Source organism: Heloderma suspectum, chromosome 14 (assembly GCF_057233095.1).
Source record: "Heloderma suspectum isolate Gila_16-S chromosome 14, 16-S_ref, whole genome shotgun sequence".
Classification (NCBI taxonomy): domain Eukaryota; kingdom Metazoa; phylum Chordata; class Lepidosauria; order Squamata; family Helodermatidae; genus Heloderma; species Heloderma suspectum.
In genome coordinates this window covers 14,266,602-14,282,118 of record NC_139471.1, presented here as the reverse complement: position 1 = coordinate 14,282,118, position 15,517 = coordinate 14,266,602, and the positions used below count along the sequence as shown (strand labels likewise).

Here is a 15,517-nt window from a genome sequence, read left to right as displayed (position 1 = left end):
CTATGTTCAGGCTGTGAATGCCAATTCTTAGGTAGTTAAAATGGCACCATTTAAGCATAAGAGGGAGATATCAGCAGGCTTGGGGAGAACTGTAAGGTTTGGAGAAGTACAAAAAGCAGGGGGCAACTAAGGAGGACTCCAACAATGAGGAGAAGGTGTCATGGAAAATTGTACAGTGGGCAAATTGAACAGAGGAGCTGAAAACCAGAATAGGATTTTTCTGCAGGTCCCACTTGTTCTTTATAGATTGTAAAAAAAATTGTAATACTCAATGAGTATTTGAAAGGTGATCTATACAACAGCACACTGCAGACCTGTTCAGTCTTCCAGGTTTTTGCTGAGAAAAGCCTACGCATAATCAGTAGTCCATAATCATTATTTCTTTGTTATGGATACCACCCTCTTCTACAAATGTAACCAGAGCAGTGTACAGCAGAGGGACTGCATTATCTCTCAGGTCTATTTCTCACTGAGAGCGGTGAACTTGTGTCAGGGCTGTGCCACTTGAAATGGTAAATCATTCTGTGGGTTTTCCCTCCAGATTAAACAATAAAAATAAAAAGATTCATGTGCATAGAAAACTAGTCTGTCAAGAAGAAAGGTTCTAGCTGAGCTTTCCTCTTGAAAGGAAAGCTAGCACTAGCTTTCTCCATGCAGGGGTTTATATTGCTATATATTTTTAAGATGGAGGAGCATTTCATGATGTGAGATATGTTAGCACTGTTCAAGTACTTGAACGGTTGTCACAGAGAGTAAGGCCAGGATCTCTTCTCAATCATCCCAGAGTGCAGGACACGGAATCATGGGCTCAAGTGACAGGAAGCCAGATTCCGGCTGAACATCAGGGAAAACTTCCTGACTGTTAGAGCAATATGACAATGGAACCCATTCCCTAGGGAGGTGGCGGACTCTCCCACACTGGAGGTATTCAAGACGAGGCTGGACAGCCATCTGTCAGGGATGCGTTGACCTGGACTCCTGCATTGAGAGGGGGTTGGACCCGATGGTCTTGTAGGTCCCTTCCAGCCCTACTATTGTATGATTCTATCATGCAGCCTGAACAGGCACAGCCCAGACACAGACAGAGAGAGAACTAGGCTTTGTTTGATATAAAGCATTTGTAAGTTTGAAAAGAGGTATTAGGTTAACATCTGACGCCCCTATGTGAAACATCCAGTCATCCCTGGTTGGTTGGTCTTCCTTTGGACTGATTCACCCAAGAAGGATAGCTATTCAAGAAGACTGACTTTACTTGTTAAACAATAATTCCCTTTTTCTATTGACTTGTACTAAATTATGGAAAGACATTGATAGCTATTACAGTCCCTCTATCCTGCCATCTGTGTCAGCAGCAACATATACTTAGCCCTTTTCAGAAAAGATTTAGGAGCCCAGAAGTTACTCCATGAATAAGTTGGTAATAAAACAGAGGCCATTAAAATTCCCGACAAAATAGCTCACGAATGACACAGAAAGTTGCAGAGCTCTGTGGGAGTCATAGCCTTCCTGGTTCCTGAGGGAAGCATAATTAGCTGTTGATTTAGAGCCTTCTGCCCGCTTAAGACTTTTCATAGTTTCTTTTCTTTTATTTTCTCCTTTGATGGTAATGAAATGTTTTCCAAAGCCAAAGAAGGAAGCTGTGGAGGGATTAGGCTTCATCTTGTTTCATAGAAACTTCTATGATGGTAATAGCATCACATAAGCATGGAAGGAAGGAAGGAAAGTTGGTTCTAGAGCTGAGCCAACATTCAGAAGACATTTTTCTCAGAAAATCTGTTTATCCATTATTTATTTATTTGAAGTATTATTATGCCTCTCCTCAGCCAAAAAGGCTCCTGGAGTGCTTTACATAAAATCAATTTTAAAAGACCATTTCCTCCCCACATCCCCCAATGCCCTATAATGGCACATTGTGAAGGAAGCAAAATGGCAGCCAGGCTGTCAATACAGTTGCTGCTGCCATGCATGTGCAAAACCTTTGGGTGGGTGGGGGAGGTTAGAGACAGAAGCTGTGTTAATGTCTTTAAAAAATCATGTTGATGTTTTCTTTGCTGTATTTATCATTTTCTTTGTTATTTTATTTTTGCTTGATTTTTTAATGATTCCAAACTGCCCTAAGGGCATTTGCCAGTTGGGCAGTATATACATCAAACAAACAAACACATACTGCCACTACTAATGGTGAACCCCACCTGCAAGAAACTGTTGGAGAATTTCCCCTCCCACCAGCGAAATTAAGTGAAATGTGCACACACCATTTATCTGCCCACACATAGGGTGGAGAATTTTGACAGGTCATTTGCACACAGTTCTAGGTCGGTCACAAGAGAATGTGCAGAGGCCCACCCTCTAACCTGTCCTTGCAACCTTGCCCTTTTATTTATTTATTACATTTATACCCCACCTTTCTTCCACTGTGGAACTCAAAGTGGCTACATGTGGTTCCCAGGTGGTCTCCCTTCCAAGCACTGACCAGACTCAGAATTGCTTAGCTTCAGCAAGGTGGCTGCTTCATGTGCCATCAGACTATGCCCATTTCCCCCAAATGTCACCAAACTGAAAGCTTCAAGTTCAGCAACACTACCAACAATCCAAAGTAATCAATATATACATAAGTTTTGTTCCTCAAATGCATGTTCTCCGTCCTTTCTTGAAGTTCTTCTGTTCCCGAATCCCAGCTAACCATCTGCATGGGCAGATGTTTGGGGTGACCTTGCCATGCTTTTGAATAAACCACAGCTGTACAAATTTGCCCAGCTGCTTTGGAGGAATGTTCTTTAGAACCCAGAGGTTCTCTGGGCATTTCTTCTCCTCTTTAATTAATTAATTTATTATTATTAAATTTCTTTATCACCCATCTGGCAAGTCACCCAGACACTCTGGGCGATGTACAATAATACAACAGTTTAAAACAATAAAATTCCACATTAAAACATTGCATTTCTAAAAAATCCCCTAACCCGCCTCCAAGCGCCTGCCTGAACAACCACGTTTTTAATGCATGGCGGAAGCTCATTAAAGCTTCTCTTTTAGAAAGGGTTTAAAGCTAAACCTTTCTCTTTGCGTGAGTTATCATAGAGCTGGGATGATGATGGGCAGGGAATTAAGAGGTGTGAACTCATTTCCCTTGGGGGAACCTCCCCACTCCTTTTGAAGGGGGGGGGTTCCCAAACATCTTTCACTCCCAGTCAGGGCTGGATTAATTGCTATGCTAAGTCCTTTCTAGAATAAAGCCCCAGCAAATTCAAAGCCCCTCCAGTGGTCTATGCTCATTGTTCTCTCCAGGTTTGGGGTGGGGGGGCTTGGACAAGGCACTCCTCCCTCAGTGAGGCTACCTCCTTCTCACTCTGATGGTCACCAGCGGCCATTGCTCCTCATCTTCTCTCTCATCACTGTTGCTACTTACTTGCTTAACAGGCAGAGAGCCAGGGGGCAAGCTGGCCGTGGCATCTCCTACTCCCCCTTCTCACCACCTCCATTGTCTGGACCAGAATGAGAGGCAGGTGAACAAGCAAGTTGCAATGGTGAAGAGGAGGAGCAAGTCCAGGGGGCTCTTGTCAGTGGGCCCCTGCTGGGGTATGGGCCCTCGGCAGTTGCCCGACCATGCCTACCCTTAACTCCGGCCCTGTCTACGTTATCTGAACTTTGGCATTTCTCAGTGCAAAAGACATGGGGAATATTTCTCCTTGTCTTCTCAAGTTTCCTGGAGATGATATTTAGGTGGTGTCCTGGAGACTAAGGAACAGTGTCAGGACCCATGCAAATGCACGCGGCTAAAGTTGCTCCATATACGTAAACCATTGAAAAAGCTAAAATGAAGTACCAAAACCTGTCAACACAATAACCAAATGAAGTAATGTGTTCCCTTTGCCTCCTGGCTTATACACTCTGCCTTACTGTTGTGTGGTCAAGGATAATTATTTTCCTTTTTTTGTCCTGATCGCCTCTTCTCAGTAGTGCCGTGCCCATTTCACCCGAAATAAGCAAATGTTAAAACCCCAGCTGACAATCCGCTCAGTAGGAGATGCGACATGTGTGCCCATCATTGAAGGTAGATGAGACAATGTAACCTGAGAACAGAATAGCCCTGCTGGATCAGGCCTAAAGTCCATCTCTTCCAGCACCTAGTTTCCCACAGCAGCCCATCAGTTACCTCTAGGACAGGGGTGTTGAACCTCAGGACTGTGGGCCAAATATGGCTCCCCTGGGGTCCTGATCCAGCACTCCAGGGGTCCCCAAATGCCTTCTGGCCCCGCCCCCTTTCACCCAACTGCCAATCATTTGGTGGTTGCCTGCTTTTGTGGCAATTCTTCCCATTCTAAAAGGTTGAAATGCCTCTCCAAAGGTGGTGTTTTTGGTGTGTTGGCCCCAACGTTTTTTGTGTTTGGCCACACCCAACACCAGAATCCACCCCCCCACCCCCCGGGGGTTCTCCAAAACTGAATTGGGCTGAAAGTGGTTCAAGGCCTCTTCTTGAGGAAGTCCGCAAGCAGGGGGAAACAAAGGGAACAGCCCTCCCCCACAAATGTTCCCAGAGAACGGTTACCCAGGGGTACACTGCCATGCTTAAAGGCTGTGGACAGGCCATTCACTTATCCCATCCTTTATATTATAGCATAGTATACTAAGTTCGTAGAGCTCCTAAATCCTTTAATATGACTCCAACCATTGTACTTGCCTGACAAATCTAAAATCCACTGTCATCATCCCACAACCCAGGTTGCAATGGTTTTAACTGTCACTGGTATTTTAGTTTTGATTTGTGATGGAATGGTATCTTAAGGCTGCTGTTTTTAGTTAGTTAGTAAAATCTGTGTGTGTGTGTGTGTGTGTGTGCGCATGTGAATATATATATATTTGTTTCATGTTTTTAGCCTTGAGAAGAGAAAGCTGAGGGGAGATATGATAACAGTCTTCAAGTACTTGAAAGGTTGTCACAGGGAGGAAGGCCTGGATGTCTTCTTGATCATCCCAGAGTACAGGACGCAGAATAATGGGCTCAAGTTACAGGAAACCAGATTCCAGCTGAACATCAGGAAAAACTTCCTGACTGTTAGAGCAATACGACAATGGAACCAGTTACCCAGGGAGGTGGGGGGCTCTCCCACACTGAAGGCATTCAAGACAAGGCTGTACAGCCATCTGTCAGGGATGCTCTGACTTGGATTCCTGCACTGAGCAGGGGGTTGGACCTATAGTCCCCTCCCAACCCCACTATTCTATGATTCTATGATTATATTATCTTTTTCTTTTCTTTTCTTCTTTGTAAACTGCCTTGAGAAGGGTTTTGTGGTGTGTGTGTGTGTTACCTTTAACAGTGATATAAAAATATCAAAGTGGAAATAAAACTTCGTAATATTGAAGCAACCAGCAAAATGTCACTATATGAATGCCTAATATTTTCAAGTGCTATTATTGAAAACTTGACTTTGATTGAAAGGTAGAAAAAGAAAAAGAATCCTGTTTTAAGCAGGTTCACTTGGGTGTAGGCTCAGCATTACAGCCTTAATCTTCCATTCTTGCTGTTGAATTTTAGGGTTATAGTAATGTTAACAGTGCTAATGTTCCAAATTTTATGAATTTACTCTTGGGGGTTTCTTTCATTTTTTTAAAGCACTCATAATTCAATATTCTTCACAACTGGAAATAATGAAGAAATTTCAAATTTGGATTTCTCAAGCAAACTCATTTTTCTCCCTCCCAAACATGTTGGTTGAATTTTAACTGGCCGATCTCCATCGTGGCTTTTAATACGGTTTGCATGCATCTGGTATTTGTCTCTCGTTTACTAATAGATATCACTTGTGTGGGCTGTTTTTTGTTTTTTGTTTAAACACACACACACACACACACACACACATATTTATATATATATATATATATGCCAGAGTTTCTGTCATTGCAACTGGGGGAAAATCCATTTACAACTGTAAAGCTGAATATAAACTTCGGAGTGCCCGATTTTCTCTGGGTGCTGGAAAGCTCTTCCCCTTTCCTTGACAATTTGACTTTCCAAAATCCATTTCAGACCATGGCAAAAATGTAGTTTAGAAACTTGTAAACTTGAACGACTTTGACTTGCATGTGGTTATATCATTACCTATAACAAGTATGCAGGGACATGTAAACAATAGGAAGGCAGTCTATGTGCAAAGCAGACGGGTTATTTAACATCTACCACATTTTTCATGCAATGAGTAGCTGCTAGTGTTGTGCCAAAAATCCTTCTTTATTTTGCCACAACCATTCTCATTTAATGTGATGTAAAACAAACTGGTTAAAGAAAAGAAAAATTCAAAGGAGAAAAACAATTTTGGTGACATTTTCATGCATGGGGCTTGGGATTTTCAGTTTTCCACTTAGTTATGAGGTGGATGAGGAGTATGTGTGAGTGCCCTGTCTTTCATTGTACTATAATCTCTGGCAAACCTGCAGGCTCCCTGGCTTCCCACACTTCAATTCAAGCCCAGGGAAAGACACCAGGAGCTAATACCTCCGATGGTGCTTCTTATGTTCTCATGTTCTTTGGTTCAGGAACTGTGTGGGCAGCCAGGAAGGTTGCAGAGCAATGGAGAGAAGTGTAATGGAAAGTGAAAACGAAACCCCACACAGAATATCTTTAGCCACCTCAAAGAGATAAAGTAAGCTTAACCCCCCCCCCCCAAGAAATAAGAACATAAGAAGAGCCATGCTGGATTAGACCAAGGTGCCATCTACTCCAGCCTTCTGTTCACACAGTGACCAACCACTGTATCGATGGGAAACCCACCAGCAGGACATGAACGCAACAGCACCCTCCTGCCCATGTTCCCCAGCAACTGGTGTACATAGGTTTACTGCCTCTGGTACTGGAGGTAGCACATAGCCATCAGGACTGGTAGCCATTGATAGCCTATTCCCTCCAGGAATTTGTCTAACCCCGTTTTAAAGCCATCCAAATTGGAGGCCATCACTACGTCATGTGGTAGCAAAGGCCATAGCTTGACTATACACTGTATGAAGAAGTCCTTCCTTTTATCTGTCCTGAATCTCCCCCCAATCAGCTTCATGGGATGACCCCTTTGGGTTCTAGTATTATGAGAGAAGGAGAAAAGTGTCTCCCTATCCACATTCTCCACACCAGGCATACTTGCGTACACCACTATCCTGTCTCCCCTTTCTTGCCTCTTCTCCAAGCTAAAGAAATTCAAATGCTAAAGAAATTCTAAAGCATTCCGACTGAGAACAAGGCAGACAAATTGAAGGCTCTTACATGGGGAAATAAGACTTTGGAGGACAGATTTTGGCACAGCACTATTATTTACATGTGACTCTGATCAATATGATGGCGCTTGCTCCATGAACCCAACACTGTGGCAAAAACTGCCCCCAAGTCTATGTGGAGTGGGGAGACAAAAGCAACATTTCAAACTGTTTTGAAAATATACTTGATCATTGCTATATGTCCACATGAATTTGCGGGGGGGGGGGCTGTATATGAATGCCTATGCATGCACACACACACACACATGCGAACACATTGTAGTCACATCCTGCATTGCGGTTTCTGCACTGATCAGGAGATTGAACTAAAGGACTAAAATCCTTTCCACCCTTATGATTCTGCATTCATGATATTGTTGACACGTTAGCCTAAATATACACCCACATACCTGTAGGCACCTTATGCATGACCTGTACCCTGGAGAAATTGAGGGTAAGGATCTGCTGTAGGTAGCATGTGCATGATTTGCCATTTCTTGATAGGGTCCTGAGCAAGAGCCATAGGACCTTGTATGATGGTGCATTCCTATGCATGCCAACTCATATGTAAGCCCCATGGGCTTCAATGTGTAAGTGTGTATAGGATTTCAGTCTGGTTCCTCCATCCAGGCCAGTAGTATTGTGTACATTGTCTAGTGGCAGTCCTGCAGGGAGAGAGTATTTCCCATCCCTGCTATCTAATCCCCATTTTAACTGGAGGTGCCAGGGACTGAATCTGGAACTTTCTGCATGCAAAGTGGGTGTTCTCCCACAGAGCTATGACCCTTCCCTCTTTTGGAAGGCTTGCCTGTGATGCCTTCAGAGATCTCCAGAGCTCCAAAATAGAATACAGAGACTGCAAAATTAGCAGAGATTTGTGAACCTCCTTATTTGATGGTGACAATGCTCATGCTGAAACATTGGCCAAATGTCCCATCTGAGCTGACCTATTTCAAAAGAAAGATCACTGTGGAGTTTTAAACTCATCATCTATGATTGCCTGGGGGACAGTCTTAATGTGTGCACTCTGATCTTGTCATCGGATAGAGAGCTCTGGTGCATACACAGAGCTCTCCCAACTGCAATGTCTTCTCCATTCAGGTCAACAGATGGACCTACTCCACATGTGCATTTCTCTGCATATAAAGAGTGGTGCCCTTTGCAAAAATGAGTGGAGTTCCTCCACTCACTGGAGTAACTCCACTCCAGTGCAAGAACTGTAGGTGCGTGTGTCTGTGCATACCTGTATCTCAAGTCTGGGGTAATGTCACCTGCATCTATATAACATCGAGGATCATGAAGAGTTCATTTTGCATGCAAGATTTGTTCGGCTCAGCTGTATCCCTTGGTAGAAGATATCTTAGGATTTCAACCTTAAGGTTCTTTTGAGCTGTTGTTCTTGTTTGGCATGTATGAGTGTGCGGTGTTCGATGTGACTGCATGATTGTTGTCAGAATCAAAAACATGGCCATAAAGAGACTTGCTTGGAAACAGCAACAAACACCTTTTTGGTATGGAACTTTCCATTCTAGTCATGACACTGGATCAAATATTTATTGTAGCTTTAGCTCCTGGATTAGAGATCTGAGACCAAATGTTTTGCCAGCCCCCACAACCCATCAGATGGGCTGATGAAACCATGCATTAACTCCTTTTTGTTTGTGTTCATGTCTTTCTCCTTGGCTAGCTATGGGATCTCCCAAGGAAATCACTTTCTCAGATATTACTGAAAACTCAGCTATGGTCAGCTGGACGGCCCCACGGACGCGTGTGGACAGCTTCCGGATTTCCTATGTTCCAGTTACAGGAGGTGAGAGAGAAGGAGGGTGCATGAATGGGTGTGGCAAACTATGCTGGTAACATGTCTTGAATGTTGGAAAATCAATTCAGAAAGATCTTCTTTTTGACTTGGCCTCTTTTGAACCTAGCACCTTGAGTACCCTCATACATTCATGCTTCTGTCTGGTCCAGGTCCCCCTAATGCTGTGACAGTAGATGGAAGCAAAAGTAGGGCCAAACTGATCAAGCTGATCCCTGGTGTGGAGTACATTGTCAGCATCATCTCTGTCAAAGGTTTTGAGGAAAGTGATCCCGTTTCTGGATCTCTGACCACAGGTATGTACAAGGAGGAAATGGTGATGAATAGACCATCAGTAGGAGTGACACTTTACAGGGCACAAGAAGACAGGTCTCTGCTTCAAGGAACTTGCAGTCTGCAATTCAACACAGCAGAAACAGCAGAGGATGGAAAGGGAAGCGTGGGTGTGGGTAAACAGAGGACCCATGTGTGTGGTTGTTTCAGTTGCATGTGCTCAGACTTAATCACAAGTTGAGTTACAGAAGGGCATGGGAATGAGTGGTTTGTGCCAAAGGATTCATAGAAAAAGTTGGTTTGGAGGAGGGGGGGTGGATTTGTTCAGTTTGCCTATTAATGCAAACGTAACTAATTTCACACTTTCAAATCAATATGCAAGCAGAAACTCAGTTATCCTTCAAAATTTGCACTTTTCTGAATTTTGCAATGGAGTCATCCAATCAGAGAATGCTTTCAAAAATGTGTATATTAGGGAAGGGAGCACACAAAAATGCATATATGTATTAGTGAAAAATGTTAAAATGCATATTAGGAAAATTTCTTGCAAACATCTGCATATTATGCAAAATTAAATATAAAAAATAATGAGCTGGGAGAAACGCGCACATAAATGCACATGAATTTTCATGCAAACTTTTCATGGCAAAACCCTCTATTTTTTCATGTGAAAAAAATCTCCTGTGTTGAACTGAACTTAAGACTGGAAAAATGAGAATGTGAGAGAAACCAAAATTGACAGTTGCTTCCATTCCCCTAGCTTGAAGGAGGAGGGATTTGAAGGAGATCAGAGATCTGTCATCACACACGTCTTCTGGGAGGAAGTTCCAAGCATATGTAGACAGCAAGAGAGAAAGGGCAGAAGCATTTGAGGGAGCAGAAGAACTTTGAATGGCATGGAAAAACACTGTGGAAATATAACCTAAAAACATTTATATTGTGCAATCACTCCTTTGATTAATCAGAAAGGAGGCCTCTGAAGACCCAGAGGTTGATGGAAGGTTATCCTTGACATGTATTTTGCCTTCCCCCCATTCCACCTGCCCCCAAACTTGAGTTTTCTCCAAGAAAATATTTGGAACTGGAATGGAGAGTGAGCAAGAGAGGTGTAAGCTGAGAAAGATGAATGACACCAGATACAGAATGCTTAAGCCAATAGTCCCTCATAATGCTGGAACAGAATCAGTTTTGCTTTGTTTCAACATGTTTTTTAAAATCACGGTCCATAATGACCTCCCATCCTCATGTTGATGATAATTCTTCCATGTCTTACGAGGGCTGGTGCCCATTTCTTTTCGTGTCTTTAAGTTAGCACATTTGAGACAGCCAGTTTTTCTCATTGGAAAGTTGGGGCATGGTCAGCTGAAAGGTCATGTGTTGTCAATTGACAATCATGGAGTGATCAGGAAGAGCACAATATCCATTCCAATTTGTTGTCAGGAGGGGGTATTATTATTATTATTTATTTATTGCATTTATACCCCACCTTTTTTCCCTTGCAAGGAACCCAAGGCGGCTTACATTATCCTCCTCCTCTCCATTTTATCCTCACAACAACAACCCTGTGAGGTGGGTTGGGCTGAGAGTCTGTGACTGGCCCAAAGTCACCCAGTGAGCTTCCATGGCTGAGTGGGGACTAGAACCCGGATCTCCCAGCTCCTAGTCCAACACTCTTGCCACTACTAGACTCTCAACATTTCTAGGAGGCAATCATATTTAGCACAATTCTTTGTGTTATTTCTTACTCTTCTAATAAATGAATAATTTAACTGATTCAAAGGTCTACATTTCACATTATGCTGGGAGATCCTGGATTGATCTCCTGGTTATTTTTTTTTTAATGACTGAAAGCTGAGTGAGATCTTCTTCTTCTTCTTCTTCTTCTTCTTCTTCTTCTTCTTCTTCTTCTTCTTCTTCTTCTTCTTCTTCTTCTTCTCCTCCTCCTCCTCCTTCTCCTCCTCCTCCTCCTCCTCCTCCTCCTCCTCCTCCTCCTGACGTTTAAGAGCAATGAAACAAAACCAAAAATCCCTCGCTCAACTTCCAGGCACTCACCAGGCAAAAGCACTGGAAAGCCCCAAGGGAAGAAATCTTGGTTAAATCCTCTATTATTTGTTTGTTTGTTTGTTTGTTTGTTTGATTGATTGATTGATAGATTGATTGATTGATTTCTATCCCACCTTTGTACCAAAAATGGCACTGAAGGCAGCACTCTAGGGGGCTTTTTCAAAAAGCTCAAGCAGCCAGAGAGGCTGCAAGGACAGAACGGGGTAAAAGAGTCAAAATAAAAACCACACGTGAACCCCTCAGCACCCTCCTTCCAATAAGGCAAGCACTGAAACCCTGAACCTTGAGACATTTATCTGAGATGCTCACCCCTTCCCACAATCTTTGGGTGCAATTAGGGGTGCTGGATAAATTTGAGATGGATTAATGAGTTCAGATTTCTAAGAATCTGAGCTGCAGAATCTACTGTGGAGTGCCCCCCACAGGCCATGTGGAGTCCGTGGACTTTTGGATGAGTTTTTTTTTTTTTTTTTACTTTCCCAAAATTTATAAATCTGCAGAAAAATATGTAAGCTGAAGAAATGTTGAATGGAATGGGGGACAATACACTAAATGTTACGTACTGAGGTAAATTATGTAAATACTTACATAAATACCAATGTAAGTATTTAAGTGAATATTTCCATATTTTTCCACATGACCCAAAAAATAAATAAATATTTGCATCCATCTGTGGGCGGATGATGGAACGAAAGGCGCCTGACAATCTGCGAAACACAGACGGAGCAGATTTTTACACAGTCTGTACATCCCTAGGTGCAATTTCTTTTTACCCCTCTCCCCAATGAAAGGGTTGAAAATAGCTTGGAAAATTCTGCACAGTGCTAATTAAAACATTAACAACACAGTTTGAAAGTTTAAATTAAAAGGATATTCTAACAACCAAGAAAGTGGGTGACAGTCGTACTCATAGATCTTGTCTTGAGGGAGTACATTCTACAGTTTGGGAGCAACACAGGAGAATTCCTTGTCACACATGTCTAACAAATGGGCCTCTTCAGGTAATGGTGTCCTCGAAAGGGTCTCTCACGCAAATCTTAATAATAATACTCGAGCAGGTTGGTAGCAAACTGCTTCAGCAGGGCCAGACCAAGACATTTTGGTACCTAAAGCATAGCAGCAAATAGTCCCCCTCCCCTCCCCAAATCAAAGTACATACTATCCAAAGCCAGTCAAGTTCTTTTGGTACATTAGGCAGAAAATCCCATAAGCACCACTCCCCATCTCTGGCAGTAGAAATACAATAATAACTAAGTAAACAACTAACAATTTGCTGCCATTTTAGGACACCCCAAAATCTGCTGCCTGAGGCGACTGCCTCACTCTGCCTCATGGTAGGGCCAGCCCTGTGTTTAGGGCTTTAAAAATTAAGACCAACACCTTAAATGCAGCCTTGACAGTGATTGGCAAGCCAGTGCAGGTCTTTCAGGAGAGGGTGTAATACTGACCTGATACAATATTTCTCCAGTCGATCAACTGATGTGTGTATTTGAATATGTATTTATTTCATTGCATTTCTATACTGCCCAATAGCTGAAGCTCTGTGGGCGGTTCACAAAAATTTAAACCAAAGAGCACACAATAAAACAATATAAAATATATAAAACATTAAAACCACAGTATTGCAATACAACCAGAATAGAAGAACCAGAATAAAACCTAGCAGCAATGAAGGGATTTATTAAAATACAGATTTTTAAACAGCAAAGCTAAAAGTCTAGAAAGCTAAAATGCCTGGGAAAATAAAAAGATCTTCACCTGGTGCCGGAAGGAATACAGTGTAGGTGCCAGGTGAACCTCGCTAGGGAGCTCATTCCACAGCCGGGTGGCCACAGCAGAAAAGGCCGTCTTCCTGTTAGCCACCCTTCTCTCTTCCTTTGGCAGGGGCTCATGGAGAAGGACTCCTGAGGATGATCTTAAGGTCCGGGCAGGCACATATGGGAGGAGGCAGTCCTTCAGATAACCTGACCCCAAGCCATTAAGGGCTTTGAATGTTAATACCAGCACTTTGAATCAGCCCCAGAATTGGACTGGCAGCCAGTGCAGCTGGAAAAGTACAGGCATAATATGAGCTCACTGGCCAGTCCCTGTTAACAATCTTGCTGCCCTATTTTGGACCAGCTGAAGTTTCTGGACCGTTTTCAAAGGCAGCCCCACGTATAAACGCATTGCAGTAATCCAGATGAGAAGTTATCCGAATATGTGTCTGTTATGACCAGTGAAATGCCACCTTTATCTGTCTTGTCGTGATATTGCATTCCTTGTGCGTGCGTGTGCTTGTGTCTCCTTCTCTTCAGCTTTGGATAGTCCATCAGGACTAATGGCAGTGAACATCACAGATTCTGAAGCTTTGGCTGTGTGGCAACCAGCAATTGCTGCTGTTGACGAGTACGTGATTTCCTACATGGCTGTGGGCGGTAAGTCAACATTGCTCTGCAGCAGGGCTCTGCACATTCTGTGGTTCTGCACTGTGGTTCCTTGGTACAAAATGCTGACGTTTACTGAAATGCTGAAACCAAGAGCAAAACTGGAAAACTCAGATTTCATTTTGTTAAAGGTTTCTGGCCCTTCATGTCGGGAAGGTAGACATGCCGGTGTAATCTAGGGATGGCGGAGGATTCTGCCACAGATTTCAGTAAGGCCGAATGCGCTGGCATTCGGCCCCCTGAAATCCGTTGCGGAACGGCCTCCCACCCCCCGCCCCCCTGCGGATTCCCCCCTGGACGAAGCTTACCTGGGGTGAATGTTCTGGCGGCAGCGGCTCTGGCGGCGGCTGGTCTTTCAACCAGCTGCTGTGGCCGTCATTTGCATCCTGGTCTTTGCCATAATAGCTTATGTAAATATTTACGTAGGCTAAAACTGTGGGGGGGGGGGAAGGAACACAAATAGCGCCCACGACGCTATTTGTGTTCCCCTTTTCTTTTGCCATAATAGCCTATGTAAATATTTACGTAGGCTAAAACGGCGAAAAATAGGGAACGGAAATGGCAGCCGCCATAGCCGCCGCCATTTGCATATGCATTTTTTTTTTGCTTGGCTTGCTGTCATAGGCTACATAAATACTTATGTAGCCTATCACGGAAGCCTGGCTGGACGCAAATGGCAGCTGCTTCAGAGGCCCCCATTTGCATCTGCATCAGCCAGTCCGCGGCCGGGACTCCAGCTGCAGACGGCCCTGGCCAGCGGCTCCGTGGAGCCACCACAGAGCAGAGCCATCCGGGCAGGATTCTGGGGGGCGGAGGACTGGATCACCTCCCCCCACATCGATGATTCCGGGGGGAGGGACAGAGCATCTCCCCCCACACCACGAATCAACTCCGTAAAAAGGTAAGTGACTTTCGTACATCCCTAGTGTAATCACAAAATTCAGGGTGGGGGTTGAGCAGGATATCCAGTAGCCAGCGGGTTATTTTCAGTGCCCTCTACAGCAGTGGAGACTGGAGACTGGTGGCTTCGATGTCAGGGAGTGGCATGAATCCGCTCCTGGTTTCAAGCAGAACCAGTCAGAACTCTAAAGGAGCTATCCAAGGTGCTTCAAACCTTGGATAGCTCCTTTAGAGTTCTACCTGGTTTTGCCTGAAACCAGGAGCGGATTCAGACATACACAAACCCCGACAGTGGAGCCACCAGCCTCTACTGTTCTGTACTGGATTAGCTGAGACAGAATTAAGTATCCAAGGGATGCAAACATATCCATATTTCCTTAGGTATATAGTTCCCACTCTTCCTCCAAGGATCTCTGAGCTACATATGTAGTCTCCCTCCCCCCATTTTATGCCCATATTAGTCCTGTGAGGAAAGTTAAGCAGAGAGAGGGGGGGGGAGGGAACAGGTGGTTGGCCCAAGGTCGCCTGGGAAGCTTTCCAGCGGAGTGTGTGTGCCCATGTGTTGCATGCAGAAGGTCCCAGATTCAGTCCCTGGCATCTCGTAGAACTGAAACCCGGTAGTGCCATTACCAGTTGGTGCTGGCAGGACTGAGCCAGATAGTCCAATGGTCTGACCTAGGGAGGCAGTGGGCTCTCCCACACTGGAGGCATTGATTCAAGACAAGGCTAGACAGCCACCTGTCAGGGATGCTCTGACTTGGATTCCTGCACTGAGCAGGGGGCTGGACTCGAT

At 44.0% G+C, this 15,517-nt stretch overlaps 1 protein-coding gene across 2 annotated transcripts in view; it reads left to right on the top strand.

Annotated features, from left to right (window-relative positions):
• The window catches only part of TNC (tenascin C), an 82,674-nt gene that overhangs the window by 45,897 nt on the left and 21,260 nt on the right, over positions 1-15,517 (top strand). For both annotated transcript variants that reach the window (XM_084821088.1, XM_084821087.1), the window contains 3 exons: positions 8,930-9,052; positions 9,214-9,357; positions 13,696-13,815. In XM_084821088.1, coding sequence (XP_084677214.1) covers positions 8,930-9,052; positions 9,214-9,357; positions 13,696-13,815 — 387 coding nt within the window. The remainder of the gene's footprint in view (positions 1-8,929; positions 9,053-9,213; positions 9,358-13,695; positions 13,816-15,517) is intronic.